General features: G+C 44.6%; 1 protein-coding gene across 1 annotated transcript; it reads left to right on the top strand.

The window, feature by feature from the left end:
- The first annotated feature begins 1,166 nt into the window (after positions 1–1,166).
- Positions 1,167–22,543, top strand: ATAD1 (ATPase family AAA domain containing 1). The gene is made up of 10 exons (XM_040437389.1): positions 1,167–1,291; positions 2,662–2,826; positions 5,200–5,298; positions 8,407–8,527; positions 11,749–11,949; positions 14,101–14,207; positions 16,780–16,869; positions 18,355–18,405; positions 19,263–19,396; positions 20,209–22,543. The coding sequence occupies exons 2-10, from the start codon at positions 2,665–2,667 to the stop codon at positions 20,324–20,326; spliced, it is 1,083 nt and encodes a 360-aa protein (XP_040293323.1). The 5' UTR covers positions 1,167–1,291; positions 2,662–2,664; the 3' UTR covers positions 20,327–22,543.
- The last annotated feature ends 788 nt before the right edge of the window (positions 22,544–23,331 follow it).

Genomic DNA, 23,331 nt, shown 5'->3' on the forward strand with positions numbered 1-23,331 from the left:
TGCCAGTCACGGATGCCACCATAGAAGTGTGCCAGCCACAGAAGCCACCATAGAAGTGTGCCAGCCACCGATGCCACCATAGAAGTGTGCCAGCCACGGATACCACCATAGAAGTGTGCCAGCCACAAATGCCACCATAGAAGTGTGCCAGCCACTGATGCCACCATAGAAGTGTGCCAGCCACAGATGCCACCATAGAAGTGTGCCAGCCACAGAAGCCACCATAGAAGTGTGCCAGCCACTGATGCCACCATAGAAGTGTGCCAGACACGGATGCCACCATAGAAGTGTGCCAGCCACGGATGCCACCATAGAAGTGTGCCAGCCACGGATACCACCATAGAAGTGTGCCAGCCACGGATGCCACCATAGAAATGTGCCAGCCACAGAAGCCACCATAGAAGTGTGCCAGCCACAGATGCCACCATAGAAGTGTGCCAGTCACAGAAGCCACCATAGAAGTGTGCCAGCCACGGATGCCACCATAGAAGTGTGCCAGCCACGGATGCCACCATAGAAGTGTGCCAGCCACGGATGCCACCATAGAAGTGTGCCAGCCACGGATGCCACCATAGAAGTGTGCCAGCCACGGATGCCCCATAAGGCCGTTATCACACTGTCAGTGTTTGATCAGTGACTTCCATCAGTGATTGTGAGCCAAAACCAGGTGCGGGTCAGAAACACAGAACAGGAGGAAATCTGTCCATTATACCTTATATCTAAGTAGGCTTCACTTCTGGTTTTGGCTCACAATCATGATGAAAATCACTGATCAAACACTGACAGTGTGAACACAACCCAACAATGCACAAACCACATATACCCCCATAAATACACAGAAACCATATATAACACTCTCCAAAAACTGTAAATTGAGATATTCTGTGATTTTGTGATAAAGACAGAATCCATTTGATGTCAACAGAAGAAACATGTCTAAAATCGTGTTCCTAGGGGCAGTGGAGTACTGACAAGTAACGACCAATCAAAAAGCAGCTTTCATTTTCCTAAGGCAGACTACAAAATGAAAGCATCAACGTGATTGGTTCTCATGTTTAACTGCAGAAGGTTTGACGTGCGCTGGCGCGTCTAGCCTCGTCCTATGGCTGCGCAGTCTAGGACAGGGTTAGCGTTCTGTGAGGCGGAACCGAAAGTCGCGAGGATCGTTTCCTCCGGAAGACATCGCCGGTGCACTGTACCAATGTGAAGCCGCTGCTTTTGGTTTTCACTTCCTGGATCGGTCGTGTCATCAAGCCGGCGAGAGGTGAATGTGCTGGGTGACGGGGCAGCGGTATGTGAATAGTTAATAGCCGCTCCGTTATGGGGGAAGGGTGGTGTTGTGTGCTGAGAGCCGGGCACCTCCTGGCAGAGAGGGCAGTGTGCAGAAGGAAGGTCACAGGAGGCAGCCTCACCCGCTGGGCACATTGTCAGAGCATGGCTGAGGCGGCCATAGTCCTACTGCTGCCCTTCTAGGTAGACAGGGGCCCTTCGCCCGAGGGGTAGATTGGCATTAGTACATTTACTATACTGATGCGGGAAGTGTTTCTCTGCTGCTCTCTGTATATTGTTTCATTGTTTGATGCAGTTTGTGTTTTAGAAATTTCTCTATTCTGATAAATGTTGCGCTTTTGTGTAAAAGATCCCGATTCAAGTGTATAAATACGCAGGGAAAATGGACGTTCACGGCAGGAAGCAGAAGTGGCCCTCAAGGACAGCGGGGAGATGCGTGTGATGCATATCTATAAGGGGCGGCTCACCTAACCATCTGTTCTATGGGTCTTGTGGATTGGTAGCTGCGCTTTAGGATTGCTGTTGGTACTGAGGCTAAAGCTGCCCATATACCGTTACCCCAGTGATATAATGTGTATGTGGTGGCCGATGTATCGGGCATGTAAGAATTCAATCTGCCTGATCCTTTAGTTTATTTGAGAGTATCCTGCTGTCCGCATCCGGCGCAAGTTCTGTGGCGCCGCTAAAAAGATAAAACCTGTCCTATTCTTGTCTGTTTTGTGCACAGGGATGTGACCTTTTTATTGAAGTGAAAAAGAAAATGGCAGCATTCGTACGGCCAGGAGTTGTGGTTTAGCAACAGATGGAGGGCCGCAGGTTGGGCATCCCTGCTCTAGAGCCCCTTCATTCTGGAAATCGTGATGGTTCAAGCACAGAGACTCATTCATTTCTGTGACCGTTTTGGATCCCCTTTCCTCTTCACTGCCTCCTTCTCTGAGGGGTTGGTCAGTGATGGGCCCCCCACCCAGAACTGTGAAGGGTGAACCTTCCGTATAGTTACAAGAAGGTTTCGTTTTTGCAGAGTACACTTGACTGCATTAATGAGGTCAAAGTCTGCAAGTCCCGTTCTTCCGCCTACAGATAGAGGGCAGACAGGTGGTATATCTGCAGGAGGAGGGGAGCGAGACTCAGGTCCCAGAAAATAATATGTCCCTAAGCTCCAGATAGAGGAGACCTCCAGAGCCTCTGTAAAAAGCCAGCAGATAGACCTGGTGGGCTGTCATGAACACTGTCATGCAGCCTATGTGCGTTGGTTCTGATAAAGTACAACGTTCTGTCTTTTCTGAATGACGCGTTTCTGGTCGGCCTCATACAATGGAGCTAGCATTTTCAAGAGTAAAATAATGGAACTTTTATGTTTTTCTTTTTCAGAAAATGGTCCACGCAGAAGCCTTTTCTCGCCCTTTGAGCAGAAATGAAGTTGTGGGCCTCATCTTCAGGTTGACCATATTTGGAGCCGTCACCTATTTTACCATTAAATGGATGGTAGATGCCATCGATCCCACCAGGAAGCAAAAGCTTGAAGCCCAGAAGCAGGTAAGAGCTTTATGATTGATGTCTACTGGGCTCATAAATGAGATATTAAAGCCGATAACTGCCTAGTACGTACAGAAGTAGCTGAAAGAGCTCAGCCGTTTCCAGCACTCTCCATAGACTCCTATGGAAACTGCTACAAGCACTCGCAGTAGAAATGCAGGCTAATCTAATCCAATTTTGGCCTTTAGAACGGCAACTGGGAACTTGGGACCACCATTCTTGGAATCGCCAGGTAGTTGGACCTCACCGATCAGACACTTTTGGCATGTTGTACATCTCACTTTATGAATGTACATCTGTCTTTCAGCTGTACTATGTAGATCCTGTGCTTTTGGCGACTTTTTCACTTTGCGTCACTCGGGCGCAGATCAGATCTGTGTAGATTTCTTACCCAAATTGTCTTATAGGAGTCTGTAGCAGTGTAAAAATCACCTGTCTCCTCAGGTTTTTTATTAGTATTGACCTTAGTAATGTAAGGTTGACGTCAGGCAGCCGTATTTTGGAGGTCAGTATTGTGAACAAGCTCATTTGCTGTTCCATAAATTGGAGGTTTGGTTCCCTTTGTACCTCCATTTTGGAGTGTCACAAAGCCCAAGGGAAGCATGTGCTATTAGTTAAGTGGGAGTAACAATGGCCTCCGATAACATTTCTGGTACTGCCACAAACAGTGGAAACTCCACAGTGTATCTGGCAAAGTCGTGGGTGATGCCAGTTACAATCACTAGGACCCCAGCAATTCCATGAATGGGGGCCCCATGTTCCCTGTTGCCGTGCTGAAACCTGTCTGACATGGGATTAGATAGCCTGCATTTCTGCTGTACTGGCCCGTAGCAATGCCCATAATAGTCTATGTTGGAAAAGGTTTAGCTCTCTCATCTATTTCCATTTGTGTTGATTTTTCCGTGAAACCGTTTTGCCCCAGATGGCACCTCCTGCGTTGCACAGGAAGTCCACAGCTGATACCCGCAACTTGAATTGACATTCTGCTGATTTAAAGGGGCTGGCCGCTGTCTGGTTAGTCTTGGTCAGCGTGTTTGTAAGATTATATTGCTCTTACTCTTATAGATCTTCATTAGGTATGCCCCCCCTGTTGGCCAAGTCTCTTGTGCTGTCCACACAGAGGTCCTGTCGATAAAATGGTGGCTGATGGAGGGTCATGTGACCAGACAAATCACTCCTTCATTCAATTAAACCACACCTGCCACCTGCACTTGCACTGTAGGGAGTTTAGCGCAGGTGCAGTGCGTTTGAATGGCGGAGGCTGAGTGATGTGATCAGCCGCCATCTTATAGACAGGACCTCTATGAGGACAGCACAGAAGATTTGCCGAACAAGGGGACATAGCTTCTGAAGTATAGCAAACGGCATAGAATATCAACAAAGGCTATATTAGTAAGTGCCATATAGCCATCTTACCTACACATTGGTCAGTAGTAGTTAGAAGGTGGCCAAACCCCTTTAAAATCTGCACCACCGGTCAAGTTATGTGCGGACACTTTCCACACTGTAGATTACATATTTTTTTATTCTCATCCACTTGTTGCTACTAAAAATGCTGTGTCTTTTCCTCTTAGGATTCCTCTATACACGGTGTTTACGCAGTGTAAAGGGGTTGACTAGGAACAAGCACTGACATTCTGCTAGGATTTGCCATCAGTTGTTGTCAGATGGCCCTGAGCCCACACTGATATTCATAGTAGCAGCATACAGGTAAAATATCGTGCAAAAGTCCATTTATTTCAGTAATGCAAATTAAAAGGAATTGCATTAATGCAGCTTAAAATTAGAATTTTGTGAAAAGGTTCAATATTCTAGGCTCAAAGTGTCACACTCTAGTCAGATAATTAATCCATACCCCCTGAGCAAAGGGGACCTCAAAATTGTGACTTTGGGGTTTCATAATTATCCAAATTATAACAAAGGCTTGAAATATCTCGCTTTGCATGTAATGAGTTTATCTCATATGTTAGTTTCACCTTTTAAGTTGCATTACTGAAACAAATGAACTTTGCACGATATTTCAATTTTTCGAGTTTCACCTGTACATATGAGGATGCCATATCGCCATCTCCTTTCCACCCTGGTGAGCGTTTTCTGGAGCAGCATAGGTAGACTGCGTAGATGTAGCAGCACCGCACTTATCTCTATCTGTTGCACTTCGTCCTGGTGATCAGCTGGGATCACAATAGTTGGGCCTAAAAAAAGTATTTACGGAAATAACCCCTTTAATATTTACAATGCAGGAATAAGTGGAGAATAGTGACCGTCAATTTTGACAACCCCAAGTTTGTCGTTTCTGAGGTGTTAGATGCTGTATATTGCAGGTTTCGTTGGAATTCTTACTATTTCTGTCATTGCTATTCTGTCATTCAGGCCGAGAAGCTGATGAGACAGATTGGGGTGAAGAACGTAAAGCTAACAGAATATGAAATGAGCATCGCCGCCCATCTTGTCGATCCACTCAGTATGCAGGTAACCATGTTGTTCATGCTGCGGAGAAGTAATTCTTGGCTAGTTTTGTTGTATATAGCTCCATTTTATTAAACATCGAGCTGTAATGGGTCTTCAGGTCTCCCAAATGAACATGGTTGAAGTAAGTCATTTGACAAAAATAAGAAGATGCTTGTAATGAATCTCAGAAGGTTTATGGAACGTTTACACATACTATAACTACTGGGTTTTTAGTTTTATAAGATGCATTCCCCCCCCCCCCTTCCCCCCCGACAAAAGTGTAGAGGAAAAATGGCAGTGTGTCTTATAAAGTGAGTATAGCAATCCAGGGGTGGGATTTTGACATCTTATTGTTACTAATGTGCACTTCCATTATGGAAGCACCCATTAGTACAATAGGTCAGGGAAGTGGGGAATGTACTGGCTTTACTCACTGCTTGGTCTTCTTCTCCGGGCACCACACTGTTCTGTGTCCTGATAGCGTGTTACATCAGGTCACAGTGCAGCGCTGCTGGACCTCCCGAGTGGCAACGCCGTCCAGGGCAGGAGCGGTGAGTTGTTTTATTTAATTGTCCGATAAAGATTGGGGGTCTCATCTGAGGTCTGATGAAAAATATTTTTTTTCCCCTCTAAAACCTGAGTGCGTCTTATGGTCACGCAAGCCTTATAGAGCTAAAAATATGGTATTTTAAAGGTTATTTGGCATTTTATATTAATGGCCTATACTTAGTATAGGCCATCATTGAGCCGGACAACAAGGCAGTAGTGCTCACTAGAGTGCCTTTCCTCTTCACTCCTGTACCCGATCCTGTTCATGTACATGGGTATGTGTCTGGTACTGAGCATCGACTCCTTTTAAAGGGAACCTGTCACTCGGATTTTGGGTATAGAGCTGAGGACATGGGTTGCTAGATGGCCACTAGCACATCCACAATATCCAGTCCCCATAACTCTGTGCTTTTATTGTGTCAAAAAAACTATTTTATAGATATGTAAATAAACCTTAGATGAGTCCTGCCTCCTCCATGCTTGAGAGACGAGTCCAGCGTTCTCTGACTCTGAGCCCAGCCATGCCCACTGTGAAGGAGCCCGGCACCGCCCCGCATCCTCCGAATCTCCTCCTTGCTCCCCGACGTCACAAAGCTAGAGCGCCGTGAGCTAGCGCATGCGCAGTTCGTTCCCTGAGGCTGATGCCAGCACAGGGAAGGAACACTATGCCGACACTGCGCATCGCGAGATTACGGCGCTCTAGCTTTGTGACGTCGGAGAGCAAGGAGGAGATTCGGAGGATGCGGGCGGTGCTGGGCTCCTTCACAGTGGGCGTGGCTGGGCTCCGGAAACGTTAGTAGCCTCATTTAGATAGATAGATAGATAGATAGAGATATAGAGATAGAGATATATAGATAGATAGAGATAGATAGAGATATATAGATAGATATATATATATATAGAAAAAAATAACCAGCAGCACCACCAAGCCAGGAAAAAAAAGTAGAGAGGGTGCAATGTCCAAGTATGGTAACTGGTGCTTACCCACAAATATGGAACAAAGAAATCGGACTGCACTCCAGTTGAATCCTCCGTGAAAAAAGGTTTATTCACCCATAGGTGGCACAAGCGACGTTTCGGCTCGCAATGAGCCTTTCTTGAGAAAGGCTCATTGCGAGCCGAAACGTCTCTTGTGCCACCTATGGGTGAATAAACCTTTTTTCACTGAGGATTCAACTGGAGTGCAGTCCGATTTCTTTGTTCTATATATATATAATAGTTTTTTTACACAATAAAAGCACAGAGAGCTATGAGGACTGGGTATTGCGGACGTGCTAGCGGCCATCTAGCAGCCCATGTCCTCAGCTCTATACCCAAAATCCAGGTGACAGGTTCCCTTTAAGCTGCAATAACTGACAATGGCATGATAGTATGTGTCAGTACTATAGTTTAGTTAAAAGGGCTTTCCAGGATTTTTATTCCTCTGGATGAGTATCTGATTGGTTGTGGTCCCAGGTGTTGGACCCCCACCTATCAGCTGCTTTTGTCAGTGGCGTTCCTCCCTTCTCGCACATTACCAAGCACAGTGCCATACTTTGTATAGAGGCTGTGCTTGGTTTCGCACTCAGCCCTATTTACTGAATGAGGCCGAGCTGCTCCTAGGCCACGTGAACGTGAGTTGTAAACTGCAGCAGAAGGTTTTAGACACCACGCAGTATTTTGGCTCTCGAGCAGCGCTATCTGGATCTCTGTACAAAGGTTCCAGCACTTTACAGGCTTATGCTAACAGCAGCACTTTTCAACTCCCAGACGTTTCCTTGAAGTTTGGCCACACATCTTATCCATCCAAGAAACCGCTGGAGGAATGAGATCAATACCATGAAAAGGTTATCTGAGTGAACGATTTGTCAATGCATGTCGTGAGTCCCATTTTTAACAAAAAGTCATGAGGCTCTGAAGGCTCCGTGACACTGATGGAGGGCCTGGTCCACTGTAATGGTTTCCAGTAATGTAAGGCTGCGTTCACACTTCAGTTATTTGGTCAGTTATTTCGATCAGTTATTGTGAGCCAAAACCAGGTGCGGGTCAAAAACACAGAACAGGAGCAGATCAAATAATTACACCTGATCTCAGTGAAGGCTTCACTACTGGTTTTGGCTCACAATAAACTGATCAAAATAACTGAAGTGTGAACGCAGCCTAAGGGTCCATTCACACGTCCGTTGTTTCTTTCCTGATCTGTTCCGTTTTTTGCGGAACAGATCTGGACCCATTCATTTTCAATGGGTCCTGAAAAAAATCGGACAGCTCAATGTCTGATTTTTTTTTCAGGACCCATTGAAAATGAATGGGTCCAGATCTGGTCCAGATCTGTTCCGCAAAAAACGGAACAGATCAGGAAAGAAACAACGGACGTGTGAATGGACCCTTATGGTGAGCATAGCTCTGCGGGTTGACCTATTCTTGCTGTAAAAAAAAGAAAAGTCCAGCTAAAACGGAAATGTAGATGTGAGTAATCATAGAAAGCGTTTAGACTGTGGTTTGTGCAGAGATGAGAGCGTTTTATACCATTACATTTTTCATAAAAGACAAGGTGAGTCTTCACTCCCTTATAATACTAATGTGATAACTTGTCTTCAGGTGACGTGGAGTGACATTGCTGGCCTGGATGATGTGATCACAGACCTGAAAGATACGGTTATTCTCCCAATAAGGAAGAAACATTTATTTGAGAACTCCAGACTTCTTCAGCCTCCTAAAGGTACCACTCTTGACTTATGTTGCTCTGTGTTGTTTTGGAAACTTATGGTGACTTTCTGGAAAAGGAACTATCATTATGTCCTAGCTGTGTTGTTCTTACAGCAGTTGGATGTACAGGTACATCTAGTGGATAGCGCACGTGCAGGAGCCGTGCCTCGACCATCAGCAGCTTGTGTCTGCTGCTGTATACAGTGTCATGACGCAGCAACAGCTGGAATTGGAGTTATCTTTGAAGCCAGTCAATTAATCACTTAGATGTCATGGCCAGTAGCAACCATGGTAAGGATACTTTCACACTAGCGGCAGGACGGATCTGACAGGCTGTTCACCCTGTTGGATCCGTCCTGCCGCTATTTCGCCGTTGGCTATAATGGGGACGGGGGGCGGAGCTCTGGTGCAGCATGGCGAGAGGCCGCCGGACTAAAAGTACTTCATGTCCGACTTTTTAGTCCGGCGCGCCCCCGTCAATAGTCAATGGGGACGGAGCGGCAGTCCGGCGGCACGGCAAAATAGCGGTAGGACGGATCCGGCAGGGTGAACAGCCTGTCGGATCCGTCCTGCCGCTAGTGTAAAAGTACCCTAAGGAGTTGACTTGACAGAAGGTGGGGCTCTTTCTGTCAGCCCATCAGTACCCTGCAATGAGTTCAGGTGGTGCTGATGGGATTCCATGGCAGCTGGGATCCTAACAAAGGTAGGTAGAACTAGTTGGTCATGCCAGTGTAACACTAAGGGTACTTTCACACTTGCGGCAGAGGATTCTGGCAGGCAGTTCCATTCCGTCGCCGGAACTGCCTGCCGGATCCGTCAAAACGTATGCAAACTAATGGCATTTGTCAGACGGATCCGGATCCGTCTCTCCGGTGTCATCCGGAAGAACGGATCCGGCATTTTATTTTTTCCAGTTTTTGCAGTCTGAACATGCGCAGACCGCAATGTTGGATCCGTTTTGCCGGAACACTCGAGGCCGGATCCAGCATTAATGCAGGTCAATGGGAAAAAATGCCGGCAAGTGTTCCAGAATTTTGTCCGGAGATAAAACCGCAGCATGCTGCGGTATTATCTCCGTCCTGAAAAGTAAAAAAGACTGAACTGGAGACATCCTGATGCATCCTGAACGGATTGCTCTCCATTCAGAATGCATTAGGATAAAACTGATCAGTTCTTTTCCGGTATAGAGCCCCTAGGACAGAACTCCATGCCGGAAAAGAATAACGCTAGTGTGAAAGTACCCTAACTGACAATATTGTAATAATAAGTATTCTCAAGTATTTTAGTAGCGATCAAGTAGTTGCTACAGGATAGGTCATCAATATCAGATCGGTGGAGGTGCTGGGAGTTCGAAGAGGCCAGAGCGCTCAGTCACGTGTCCTAGGTGCAGCTCAGTCCCCTTCAAAAGAGAGCTGCTATGCAATGGATGGCACTGTGCTTGGTAAGCTGTGAGGAGGCTGCAGCACTTACCAGAGCTCCAGTGAGCGCAGCAGCCTCTTTAAACAGCTGGTCGGCAAGTGTGCTGGGAGTTGGACCCTCACCAATATGATATTGATGACCTATTCTGAGGATAGACCATCAATCTCAAATTCACGGATAACCCCTTTAGGCCTCTTTCAGACGGGCCTTGCGGGAAAAGGTGCAGGTACGCTGCGGGAACATGCGCAATTTTTCCGTGCGAGTGCAAAACATTGTAATGCGTTTGGTACCCGAACTTCTTCACAGAAGTTCGGGCTTGGGATCGGTGTTCTGTAGATTGTATTATTTTCCCTTATAACATGGTTATAAGGGAAAATAATAGCATTCTGAATACAGAATGCATAGTAAAACAGCGCTGGAAGAGTTAAAAATAAATAAATAATTAAACTCACCTTAATCCACTTGATCGCGCGTCTCCTTTCTTTGCTGTGTGCAGGAACAGGACCTGTGGTGATGTTAATCTGGTCATCACATGATCCATCACCATGGTAAAAGATCATGTGACGGACCATGTGATGACCGGAGTGATGTCACCACAGGTCCTGTTCCTGCACACAGCAAAGAAAGAAGACAGAAGAGATGCCGCGCTGCGCGATCAAGTGGATTAAGGTGAGTTAAAAAAAAATTTAACTCCTCCAGCGCTATTTTACTATGCATTCTGTATTCAGAATGCTATTATTTTCCCTTATAACCATGTTATAAGAGAAAATAATAATGATCGGGTCTCCATCCCGATCGTCTCCTATCAACCGTGCGTGAAAATCGCACCGCATCCGCACTTGCTTGCGGATGCTTGCGATTTTCACGCAACCCCATTCATTTCTTTGGGGCCTGCGTTATGTGAAAAACGCACAAAATAGAGCATGCTGTGATTTTCACGCAACAAAAATCACCGCTCATGTTAACAGCCCCATAGAAATGAATGGGTCGGGATTCAGTGCGGGTGCAATGCGTTCAACTCGCGCCTCGCATCCGCGTGGAATACTCGCCCGTGTGAAAGGGGCCTTAGTCTTAAGACTGGTCCATACCTACATCCAGTTGATAATAATGAAGATAATTCAGACCCCTTTGTGCATTTTGTTGTCTGTAGGAATATATTATTTTCAACGTCTCGGTTTGCTATAAATGAATGAAATATTCTTGTGCACTGAAACCCATATAGTCCCTTACAAACAGGCAAAAACACCTAAGTAAGAAGTCTGCTTATTTAGTATGGAGATGCATTTCCTGACAGCAGAATGCTTCTAGAAGTATAATTTCAAATTGCACAAGTCCCTCCTGACTGCGGAGGGGAGGTTTAGAACAAATGAGCTCTTCCAGCCAAAAACCTTGCCGTCTGAAAGCGTTTAATTCTCTATAACATGATAAAGGCTCTTCCTCACTTCTCAGAAGTTTTATTTCTTGGAATCATTAAAAGTAAAAGAACAAATGCAACTTATTCCCGGCCAAAGGGAGAGCAGAAGAGCGATATCCTGTGAAGAAAAGCAAATGCTGGCAGAACAAAGTGCTGATTATTTAAAACAAAATTAACCCTACATTTTTCAATCGTAAAAAAAATCTTGTGTGCTAAATCCCCATCCAGGAAATAGCTTATGTCCGGTATGGTGATAGGAACCTGTGTGGCCTATATCAAGCATATAGCTGCTGTCAGAAGACCTTCAGTGAAGACTGATTATAGCAGATGGTGATGCATTGTTTCCGCGTTGTATTGCACGTCAGACTCCTCACTAATTGTTATGTTATTTAATTATATAGGTGTGCTGCTTTATGGACCACCAGGATGTGGGAAGACTCTTATTGCTAAAGCAACTGCTAAAGAAGCCGGGTGTCGCTTCATAAACCTGCAGCCATCTACTCTGACTGACAAGTGGTATGGAGAGTCCCAGAAACTCGCTGCCGCTGTCTTCTCCTTGGCTGTAAAACTACAACCGTCCATCATTTTTATTGATGAAATTGGTAAGACAACGTCAAAGACCGTGTGGGTCATTAACTTATCATGTAGGTTTACTGGTAAAAACCAAACCAGTCAGATTCCTGCTCTAATTTCTCAGACGCTGACTGGAAAATCGACTTTTCCCACTAACTAATTCTAATGCTTATCACCATTGTGTTAAAGGGGTTGTTCGGTGTACATAAATTAAGAGATGCATACTCACTGATCCCCTGCTGCGCTTTACTCTGACACTGCATTTCCCCTGTCCTTCTTTACTACCTGCTGCATTTCCCCTGTCTGTCTGTGTGATTCATGGGTAAATCAAGTCTACCAGAGTGTTCTGGGTCATAGACTTAAAGGGGTTGTGCGGTTTCAAGATAGGTAATCAATATCAGATCAGCGGTAGTCTAACTCTCTGCACTCCCACTGATCAGCTATTTGAAGGGGTCGTGGTGCTCGTTAGAGTGCTGTGTCCTCTTCAGTATTTACCTGCACGCTGTCTAGATCAGGTATGCACAGCCTGCCTAGGACAGGGGTAGGCAACCTCCGGCACTCCAGCTGTTGTGAAACTACAACTCTCAGCATGCATACTTGCTGTGTTCTTCTCAGAACTCCAATAGAAACAAGTGGAGCATGCTGGGAATTGTAGTTTCACAACAGTTGGAGTGCCGAGGGTTGCTGACCACTGGCCTGAGAGATGAGGGATCTCCCAGCATGCCTGCACAGCCTACAGCTATTAGGGCATGCTGGGAGCTGTAGTTTTGCAACAGCTGGAGGTTCCGCAGGTTGAGCATCCCTAGTCTAGATTATAGATTGGTGCAGTGTAATTACAGCCAGTACGTAATGGGACACGCAGTTGCAGTTACACACACCTCCCCTACAAGTTAGACGGCACTTGAACATTAAGACGGATGCAGCACTCACGCTAGTGTCAAGGCTCCTTCAAACAGCAGGAATTGGATCCCTGCTGATCTGATATTGATGACCCATCCTGACGATAGGTCACCAATATGCACAACCCCTTTAAGTCTATGACCCAGAAGACTCTGGTAGACTTGCTTTACCTGTGAATCACACAGGCACAGCCATTCACAGAACACTGACAAGACGCATACAACTCTGTCCACTTCTCAGCTGACAACAGGTCATCAATACCCTTACACTGCACATAACCTTTAGCATCAATGAGCCATAATAAGACATATAGCTAGGTGTAAATGCCATTATTATAAGGGTAACATCCGAGTTGCCTGTCAGCAAAGCTTTTAGACATAGGTCTATGAGCAGATTTACTTTCTTTTAACTGATTTGTGGATCAGATGTACCTATTCTTTAAATTCCCATAAAGTGATGCCATATTGCTGAGATATGCCACTACTTCATGACCGGTGGGGATCTGATCTCTAGGACCTCCACCAATCCTGAAGATAGAGGAAAGCTCCATTCTAATAAATGGGGTTATACTGCAGTTCCTTGCACAGCCAAGTGGCCAGGAGCACCTCTGGGCAGGGAAATAACATTGAAAGGGCGATCGCCCCATTATTCTCAGTGGAGAGATAAGCCATGACTCTCTGCGATACCCTTTTAAGTCATTCTTTGGTTTCAAGACTGAAATTCCGACACGATCATGTCCAGCTGAGCCAGAAGCACTCCTGATCTAGTGTATCCGAGCTGTCTCTTGTAACGCGCCTGGATCAGTTTGATGTGATCCTGTGTGCCTTTCAGAGACCGCATAGACCTTGAAATGTTAGCGTTAGGCCAGCTTCACATATATCCAGAAGTCCAGCTCAGTTTACTCCAGCAAGGTGCAGAAAACACAGGAGGGGAACAGAAGCTAGAACTGATCCCATAGTTTTCTGTTGGATCGTTCATATTCATCCCGTGCATCACTAATGATGCTGGATGTCAAATAGCGCAGGACTGAAAAACTTGGCATGCAGCGTTTTCCTGTCCGGCGTTAGTATAGACACCAGAACTGCACGTACATCAGTTGTGTCCGGCTCCCAGCCTGAAGTAGCTGGCTGGACATGGGAAGGGGGCCATTGTAATGCTTCATAACTATATTAAAAACATTTCATTCTCCTGAAATGAGTTATCCTCTTTCATTTTTGATTCTGAAATGTATCTGAGCAGCAATTATTTAATCTCGTTACTTCTCTTCTTTTGCAATGAAGATTCTTTCCTTCGGAGCCGTTCAAGTACTGATCACGAGGCAACTGCAATGATGAAGGCTCAGTTCATGAGTCTCTGGGATGGACTGGATACTGACTATAGCTGTCAGGTAAAAGCCTCTGTATTTAATCATCATCATATGACCGATACATGGGACAACTGACGGACCTCATTATCTTGTAATTGGGTCCTCGGGATCCACAGATTTTCAGACTTTGTAGTTACCCACTGGTATACTATGTGTCCACCCCACTGTCCTCTTCCAGTTAATACCTGTGGACTGGAAATTACATTTCCTTATATGCCTTTTATGGCACAGAATACCAGACATATATGGGGTCACTTATCAAACTGGTGTAAAGTAAAACTGGCTTAGTTGCCCATAGCAACCAATCGGATTCCACTTTTCATTTTCCATAGGAGCTGTTAAAATGAAAGGTGCAATCTGATGGTTGCTATAGGCCACTAAGCCAGTTCTACATTACACCAGTTTGATAAATGACCTCAATAGAGTTGTAATATCCCCTCCTCTTGGGCAGAACATACTTCCAGTACAATAAAGGAGTTGTGCCATAGGATAGGGGATAAGTATTTGATGTGCTCCTGTATGAATGGATTGGCAGGTTGCGCATGTTCGCTGCTGTTCCATTCATTTTCTATGGGACTGCTGGAGCTAGCCAAGAACAATATTTAACTTGCTGTATATGCCAGGAAAGGTCCTGTAGTATTCATTAAATTCATCCATAGGCCCCCATTCGCCCACCAGAAACAAAAAAGTAAAAATAATTTACTTTTTGCATCCTTCTCTCTGGTATACTTTTTATTATACTTTTTTTTCTGGATAGATTAGTGTAGTCCACTATGCTATTCTATTCAAAGACATCCTATGGGTGACAGATGCCACCTAAAAGGCCCCAGAACAGACCCCCTAAACAAATCCATGCCTTTGAATACAAACCTGGGCTAAACCCCTAAACAAATCCATGCCTTTGAATACAGACCTGGGCAGACCCCCTAAACAAATTCAGACACCAAATGCTCGTAAACTATTACAAACCCCAGAACAAGCCTTAGCTCATTTACAGGTAGTTACTGTTACTGTTAAAGTCTGTTTTAAAAATGTTCTGGAAAATGTAAAAGGCTTCTAAAATTCTAAGAAAAAAACACAATGCAACAGCACTCTGCAAACCCAATGCAATAATGCCATAGTGATAGAAAATATGCTGGTGGTAATGCTACGCTTATTTTGTAAATTTGAGATTCTTGGCAAATACATTTTGTACAAAATTATTTTGGCCCGTCTGCCACGCGTCAAGGCGATCTCTATCAGACGGGAACCTAACCCTAAATCCTACCTGTTATGTGCCATAATGACCACTATAAAATTCAGGGAGTGCATGCATGCTGAGTCCACCCTATACCTCTCCTGGTGCCAGACTGCTTCCAGTGAGTGAGGGAGAGCAGGCTAAGCTTTATACTTACTCTAATTAAAATCGCAAAAACTCAAATGCAATAGCACTCTGCAACCAGCACTCTGCCCTGCCTCTATGCTGGATGTTGAATGAGGCATTGGTGTACATTTTGGCCAAAGCGTAATAGGCCACTCACCACGTCAAGGTCGCCTCTGAGTGGTCCCTAACACTAGTTCCTACCTGTTTATGGGCCATGATAGCCACACAAAGTCCAGGGAGCGCAGGTACAGCATGAACGCTAGGCACACTCTGCTTTTAACCCCGTCCGGTGCCGTGACAGCTTTCATCGGATACAGGGATGCAAGTACCAACATGCATGCTGAGCCCACTATATACTTCTCCTGGAGCCAAATGGCTACTGGTAGGCGCTGTAAAAGTCGACTCAGTTTTATACTGACTTTAAAACAGCGCCTACCAGTAGCCATTTGGCTCCAGGAGAAGTATATAGTGGGCTCAGCATGCATGTTGGTACTTGCATCCCTGGATCCGATGAAAGCTGTCACGGCACCGGACGAGGTTAAAAGCAGAGTGTGCCTGGCGTGCATGCTGTACCTGCGCTCCCTGGACTTTGTGTGGCTATCATGACCCATAAACAGGTAGGAACTAGTGTTAGGGACCACTCATAGAGGCGACCTTGACGTGGTGAGTGGCTTATTACGCTTTGGCCAAAATGTACACCAATGCCTCATTCAACATCCAGCATAGAGGCAGGGCGGAGTGCTGGTTGCAGAGTGCTATTGCATTTGTGTTTTTGCGTTTGTATATGTATTTCGCCATAGCGATGTGCACCTGCATATAGGGTTGTGCTGATTGAATCCCCCACATTTTTTCTTTGTACTAATTAAAATCGGACTATAAAATCAGAAAATTGCTAATTTTGCCAAAAGCTCTATAGATTTTGGATTATTTTTTTTATAAATAAAGGTAAAGCATATCAACCCAAATTTACCACTATCATGAAGTACGATGTGTCACGAGAAACCATTTTAGAATGGCTTGGAAGTAAAAACGTTCCAAAGTTATAACCACATAAAGTGACTCGTCCTATTTGCAAAATTAGGCTGTGTCTGAAAGGGGTTAATCTGAGCACTGTACCATGTGTTCCTCAATATTACTATTGATATTAATTATGTTGTATAATACATATTAGTAGTAGTGGCAGTAATATTATTTATTATTATAAAAAAATTTTCCTCTCTTCTGACATAGGTGGTTGTAATGGGAGCCACAAACCGTCCTCAGGACCTGGATATTGCAATTATGAGGAGAATGCCCACAAGGTTTCACATCAATCAGCCGGTACATTAAAACATATATTTGAGAATTAATTAGACAAAATAATAAATGACTTTGAAGGTAAACGTCACAATCAACAGGCAGGATTTATGTGATAACAGCCCCCGTCCCCCCGTCTCTGATATTTAGGTCACCTATTGATTGCTTGTAAAGGGGCATTTACATGACTGAATGTATTTTGTGGTCCGCAAAATACGGATGACGTCTGTGTGACACTAGTGTTGCATCCATGTTTTGTTTTTTTGCGGATCCATGGATTTCAGTGGGTCGTGGCCTGCCTTTGCAGCCAAGAAAAAGATATGTTCTGTCTTTTGAGGAACTGACATATGGATGTGGTTCTGAGTAGGCACCATGTTTATATACTGGACTTCCGCTGTACATGTACGACGGGGGTCCAGAGGGGGTTAAAGGAAATATATTATGGTTGGGAATGCTCTGTGAATAATAATAGAGATACGTGTTACTTCCAGTGATGTGCTTTGGTCTTCCTGTCACTGACGCCATCTTTCTGGCAGCAGGGGTGACGTTGTGTGTGTGTGTGTGCACAGGACACCATGCAGCCTATCACTGGCCTCAGCAGTACATGGGACATCACCGCTGCAGCCAGAAAAAATAGCAAACAGCAGAGAGGGAGGACCATAGCGCATCGCATGAAGCGACAGGGGAGAAAAGGGGTTAATATTGAGGCTTTTGTTATCTTATTACATTTACAGGGTTTACCTGAGTTTTTATTTAACTCGGAGAACCTCTTTAATAGTCATGTGCGTTCAGAAATTTGAGGGTTTGTGGATTCTGTTCCTCAATCCTCCATTAGAGCCACTGATACTCCACATCCAATGTAAATGAATGGGAGTTATCCTATCCCAATCGCATGCAATGGGAAAAATGTGTGTGGAATAATGACCATGCTGCAGATTTTAAAAATGACAACGAGCAATGTTGGGTTTGAGTATCCAAATCCTGAATGTGTTATCATAGCCCAATAATTTACAACCATGACGTGATCTGGTATGCTAGAGTACTGCCATGGGTGGTAGGATAAGTGACAATTACTTTAACTGTAATTATATATTATATAATTATAATATAATTATATAAAATTGAATACCGTATCTATTTGGATTTATTTTATTATCATTCTGTCCTTTTGTGACCATGTGAAATAAATGCCCATAGCAGTTGCCTTTGCTGCCCTGTTAAGAAGGTAAAGGTCAATGCCCTAGAACAGTGATGGCTAAACTCCTGTACTCCTGCTGTGGCGAAACTACTACTCCCAGCATGCTCATTTTATTTCTGTGGAGTTCTGAGAACAGCCAAGCAAGTGTGCATCTTGGGAGTTGTAGTTTTACCACAGCTGGAGTGCCAGAGGTTAGCCATCACGGCCCTAGCTTTCTTATGTAAGATTCCTTGTTCACATAGCAGATTATAGAATTTTATCATGTTTTTGTTTCCATTTTACATTAATAACTTATCACACTTTCTTCCCAGTCTATGAGACAGCGAGAGGCAATCCTGAACCTCATACTGAGGAACGAGAATGTAAGTAATATATTAAGTGAAGTGAATCTCCTCCTCCTTCCTTTTTCTAGATACCTGATTTCATATGGACATGTTTAGAAAGAAGAACAGCGAGATCTGGAATGTCTTATATCCCTGGCGTGATGCCCACACACACTGATCAGCTAGTGATCAGGGTCAAGGAAGTGGACAACTCCTTATATTAAAGAGCCTTTCCTCTTAAAGGTATTGTGCCAAGTTTGCAAGTTATCCCTTATCCACAGAATAGGGGATAACAAATTGATCGCTGTGGATCTGACCACTGGAACCCCCTTCAGTCCTGAGAATTGGGGTCCCATTCACCTGATTTGATGGAGCAGCAGGTCAATCATGCCCTGGCACTCCATTCATTCTCTGTGGGAATGTCAGCTATGTCTGGCAGTTACATAGAGATGAATGGAGCGTTGGGCACTGCATGCTTGACCTGCTGCTCCATCAGATCGGGGAAACTGTACCCCTGTTCTCAAGATTATTGGAGGTACCAGCAGTTGTACCCATAGCAATCAGTTAGTTATCCCCTATCCTTTGGATAGGGGATGACTTGAAAACTTAGCACAACCCCTTTAAGATGGCCATACACATTAGAGGTTTATCGGCCATCCCGATCATCTAATGTGGATGAGTTTCCTGACGTCTCTTGTTGGGCAATGTCTGGAAAGATGAGTAACAGGCTGTTGGAGTTTAACTTGCCTGATCTGCTTGTTCTTGGAACAATAAGCTATAGGAATTCAGAGCATTACCAGGATGTATATTTAGACAGTATGGGACACTGTTTGGCTTTGTCTCTAATCTTGTAAGGCCACGTTAACCTTTATCTATCTGTCTGTCTTCTGCTGTAGGTGGACCAACGTGTGGATTTGTTGCAGGTTGCAAACGGTACAGATGGATTCTCTGGAAGTGACCTGAAGGAAATGTGCAGAGATGCAGCTTTGCTGTGTGTCAGGGAGAGCGTGGTCAATAACACAGAAGAAAGGTTAGCATGTTCTAGGCGTGGACCTACTGTCCTTCCTATGTAATGTGTTCTGAACGTTTAATTACAATAAGTGTTGTGCCGACACCAAAGTGCTGGACACAGAAGCAGGCAGGTCAGTTGGTAAGTCGCTGCCACAGTGTAGTGGTGGCCAAGAATTATGTAGTTTGTCATGCGGATTGGGCTAATCAGCATGTGGCTACTGATATGGAATTTTCACTGGATACTGAATCTGCGTCAGTAATTGTAAACCTGCTCAATTCCCCAACATTCCAGCTCCGTCACTTTGGTGGTCAGAGCTGCAGTGATGACGTCACCAACTGCTCCACTTGATAGCGGCATCCAGTCACAGAGTTAGTCTGCTACGTCATTCGTACGTCAGGCTTATTTTTCTATTTTGCAGTATTCCTGGCCTTCAGTAAAAATTTTAGGGGTCTTTGGAAATGCCCTTAAAGGGGTTTCTCGTCAGTACTAACACATTCTCCGTCTTCAACCGTTTGCTGCAATAACACTAAAATTTGCTGTTTATTGTGGTTCCTATAGTCTCCTCTTTTTGACACCAATCTGTGGCTGGGAATACTGCCCTAGACTTTCTGCATCTCCCTGTACCTTTTGGGGAGTGATCATCAACAGAAGGTGAAGACCACAGTCTTGCCACTGCTCTGTAGGACTTCTCTTTTCACTCTTCATATGTGCATCAAATTCAGTACCAGACGTATATTTTTATTCTAATGCATACATTTACTTTGGTATAATAATATAATTTTGATCAGACTAGGTTCTGTTACCTGGAAATAATTTCTTTTTCCTTTCAGTCCCGATGAGGAGATCCGACCAATTCGGCAACAAGATTTACTGAGGGCCATTGACAAGATGAAGAAATCGAAAAGCGCAACCAACCCGGGGGTTTTGATGCATGTTAGTTTGGACTGAGCCTGTTTCAGCTCCTATCATCCGAGCCGTTGGCGGCAGGCCTAGACCATAGACTTTATTGGTAACCAGATTTTATGATCGCTAGCCCCCACTTTTGGACCTTAGTAACTATTCTCTATTAAGTAAAGAGCCTTGTAGAGAGAAGACGGTAACTCTCTCTAGCATCACTTGAGCTGCTGATATTGTCTTGTACCGGGTGTGCGTCCATACGTTTACTTTGTACCGTCATCTGTGTGAATGATTTGTAGAACTTTTGGAAAGGGAACCACTGAATATAGTGGCGTGCTTCATAGATCATGTGCAGGGTGCTAGATATCTGCTGCTGTTCAGTCACACGCCGTGTTTTGGGCTTTTGTAAGAGGCTGAAGCCTACCAGCACATCTTCGCACCTGTACAAGAAGTGTTTTATAATCCAGGCCTTAAAGTACAGGGAGTAACAGCCATTTTTTATGGTTATTTCCACATGGACTAATTTATCCACTTGTTTGGGTCCAAGTTCTACATATATTCCCTACTGACCTTCCAGCTTTACTTGCAACACTGTCATCATTGTGCTATGATATCCTGTTCTGTCCCATTTTGGGTGAAGAAGAAAAGCATGTGTTTTTCTGTCTCCCCTCCTCTAGTGCATGTGAAGCAATAGGCTTTAGGTAAAAGGATGGGGCCTTGCTGGTTCCACCTGAGCAGATAGCATGCTGCAGCACAAAACTTCAAATCCTGCATTGTCACTGTCTCTTTCAGGGACGTATAACCCCTACCATTGGTGTCCTATATGCGCGCACTTATTCCTTTCACTTGCTGAAAGTCCTGACATGATGTGTTTTGTTTTTTTACTTCCTAATTTGCTAAGGGGTCTTCCCTTTTGAGACCTTTAAATTTTAGTTCATTTACAGAACCTGAAATGAAATTCAGTCTTTGCTTTGATGGACAAAATCATAGGTATTTATTTACAAGTAGGAAATGTACAAGTCAATGGAAAAATGCCATTGTGCAGGCGGCGAGAGGGAATACATTTCATTAGTACTGTAGGGGTGGCTAATCTTCATGAAAACAGCGGAGTCCAGTATACCTAATGTAGAGATTAGACTATGCAGTAAATATAGTGTTTGTGACGTGTTCACATGTAATGACCTGGATGCCACTTTAGAAATCTTTATACATACAGGGGTCCAGGTTCCTTTGTGTTTATGTGCCCATGGCATTTATAAAGCTGACCGTTCTCATGACCCATTAACACTGGCCGATCTGATTATTACATTTTTGACACATACAAAATGACTTTTTTGCTTTTGTGATTTTCCACAACCGTGATATTTTTAACAGCTTGACCTGGAAGTGACCACAGAATGAAGCTTTAACTATGACAATCTGCACATAAGGGTACAGTCTCGCATGCATTGTTCAGCACTCTCTTTTTTTTAATGCCCGCTCTGTAACCCACCAACTGCGAGCCCATTAAAAAAAGTTAAAAGCCCCCTTCATTTTCTAAAGTAAAAAATTGTTATACTCAACTCTTTTCGTGTTGCTGTTCTCTGTGCTGCTGGTATACAAACTGATGTCCTCGCTGCAGCCAACCACCGTCTTCAGCAGTGTACCGCTGAGGACGGTAATTGGCTGCAGGTGTCATGAGCCGTACACTGAGCACATCACCCTCGCTGTACCTGCACAGTAGCGTCAAAGGTGTACAGTATACTGTACCGTATGCCTTACATAAATGTCAGCCTAAGGAGTTTAATCATTTTTGATTACTAAGACATTTTTACATGCCTCCCTGATCATCCTTAAAAGGGTTGGCAAAATCCCCTGCTGGGCAGCCCTGCAAAGGATGGCATACTTACCTGCTCTTCAGTGTTGGGTCCCGACCTCAGCGGCTTCATTCTGGTCTTCGACTGTGAACATCTGCTTTGACACGACTGTGACCCCCTTGCGTCATGTCAGTTGGTCAAATGACGCAAGGGGAGCAGATCACCACTGCTGCAGTGGTGTCAAAGCAGATGTTGACAACAGGGGATCCAAGTAAGGCAGCCGAGACCAGGGAGCGAAGGAGCTGGAACCCAGCACCGGAGAGCGGGTAAGGACGCTTCTCTTTGCAGGGCTGCTCAGGAGAAGGGGTTGCCAAAAACTCCTCAAATGTGGTCAACTCCTTTAAAGTGAATGTCTACTATTGAATACCACTATATTTAACTTTATTTTTTATTTTTTTAGTCTAGATAGGTTTAAAATTGTGTGCTGATAAATCTGTTAGTACCTCGTAGGAGCTCCATTTCTTGATCCAGAGTTCCCAAACCCCCTGCCTTGACAGATGTAAAAGTGTAACCTCAGCTGAAGGTGAAGATCCATCTTAAAGCAACTGACAGGCTTCCTCATTATGATCACTGGCTTTTTTTTAATTATTTTTTTTTTTTGGGGTGGGGGGGCGCTCTAGATGTGTGCTGATTTACCTTTTGTGAATAAGAGATATAAAATAAATGTATTGAATATATATGTAGGGGTTGCGCAGCCGGTGTATATTGATGACTTCAGGTCATAAATATCTGATGAATGTGGCAAGCACTTGTAATTACACTGCGCCGCTGCTGCAAAAATGACGGACACTTGCACAAGCTCCTCCTCTCCAAACAGCTGATTGGCGGGGGTAATGGGAGTCAGGCCCCCACAATCTGATATTGATGGCCTATCCTGAAGATAGGTCATTAGTATGTACCAGCTGTACAACCCTTTTAACCCCCATCACAAGGTAACTCTCATTAGTTGCCTTTTAACAATGAGATGTCATATGTGGTGGTGCTCACAGGGACAAGAATTGACACTTCAGGGGTATTCTGGTTAGATTAGGTTATCCTCTACCCACAGAATAGGGTAGAACTATTAGATCAGTGGGGCTCCTACCGCTGGGACCCCCATTGATAACGAGGACAGGAGCCCCGTACTCCCTCCAGCCCCCTGAAATTTATGGAGCAGCCGGTCAGGCATGCACATGGTTGCTCCATTCATTTCTATGGGAG

Source organism: Bufo bufo, chromosome 6 (genome assembly GCF_905171765.1).
Source record: "Bufo bufo chromosome 6, aBufBuf1.1, whole genome shotgun sequence".
NCBI lineage: Eukaryota > Metazoa > Chordata > Amphibia > Anura > Bufonidae > Bufo > Bufo bufo.

Bases quoted from the DNA above. Each gene is read 5' to 3' on its own strand.
- ATAD1 (XM_040437389.1), top strand. From the start codon at position 2,665: ATGGTCCACGCAGAAGCCTTTTCTCGCCCTTTGAGCAGAAATGAAGTT. The intron at 8,528-11,748 runs GTACCACTCTTG...TTAATTATATAG, and splicing joins ACTTCTTCAGCCTCCTAAAG to GTGTGCTGCTTTATGGACCA. The intron at 11,950-14,100 runs GTAAGACAACGT...TTTGCAATGAAG, and splicing joins CATTTTTATTGATGAAATTG to ATTCTTTCCTTCGGAGCCGT.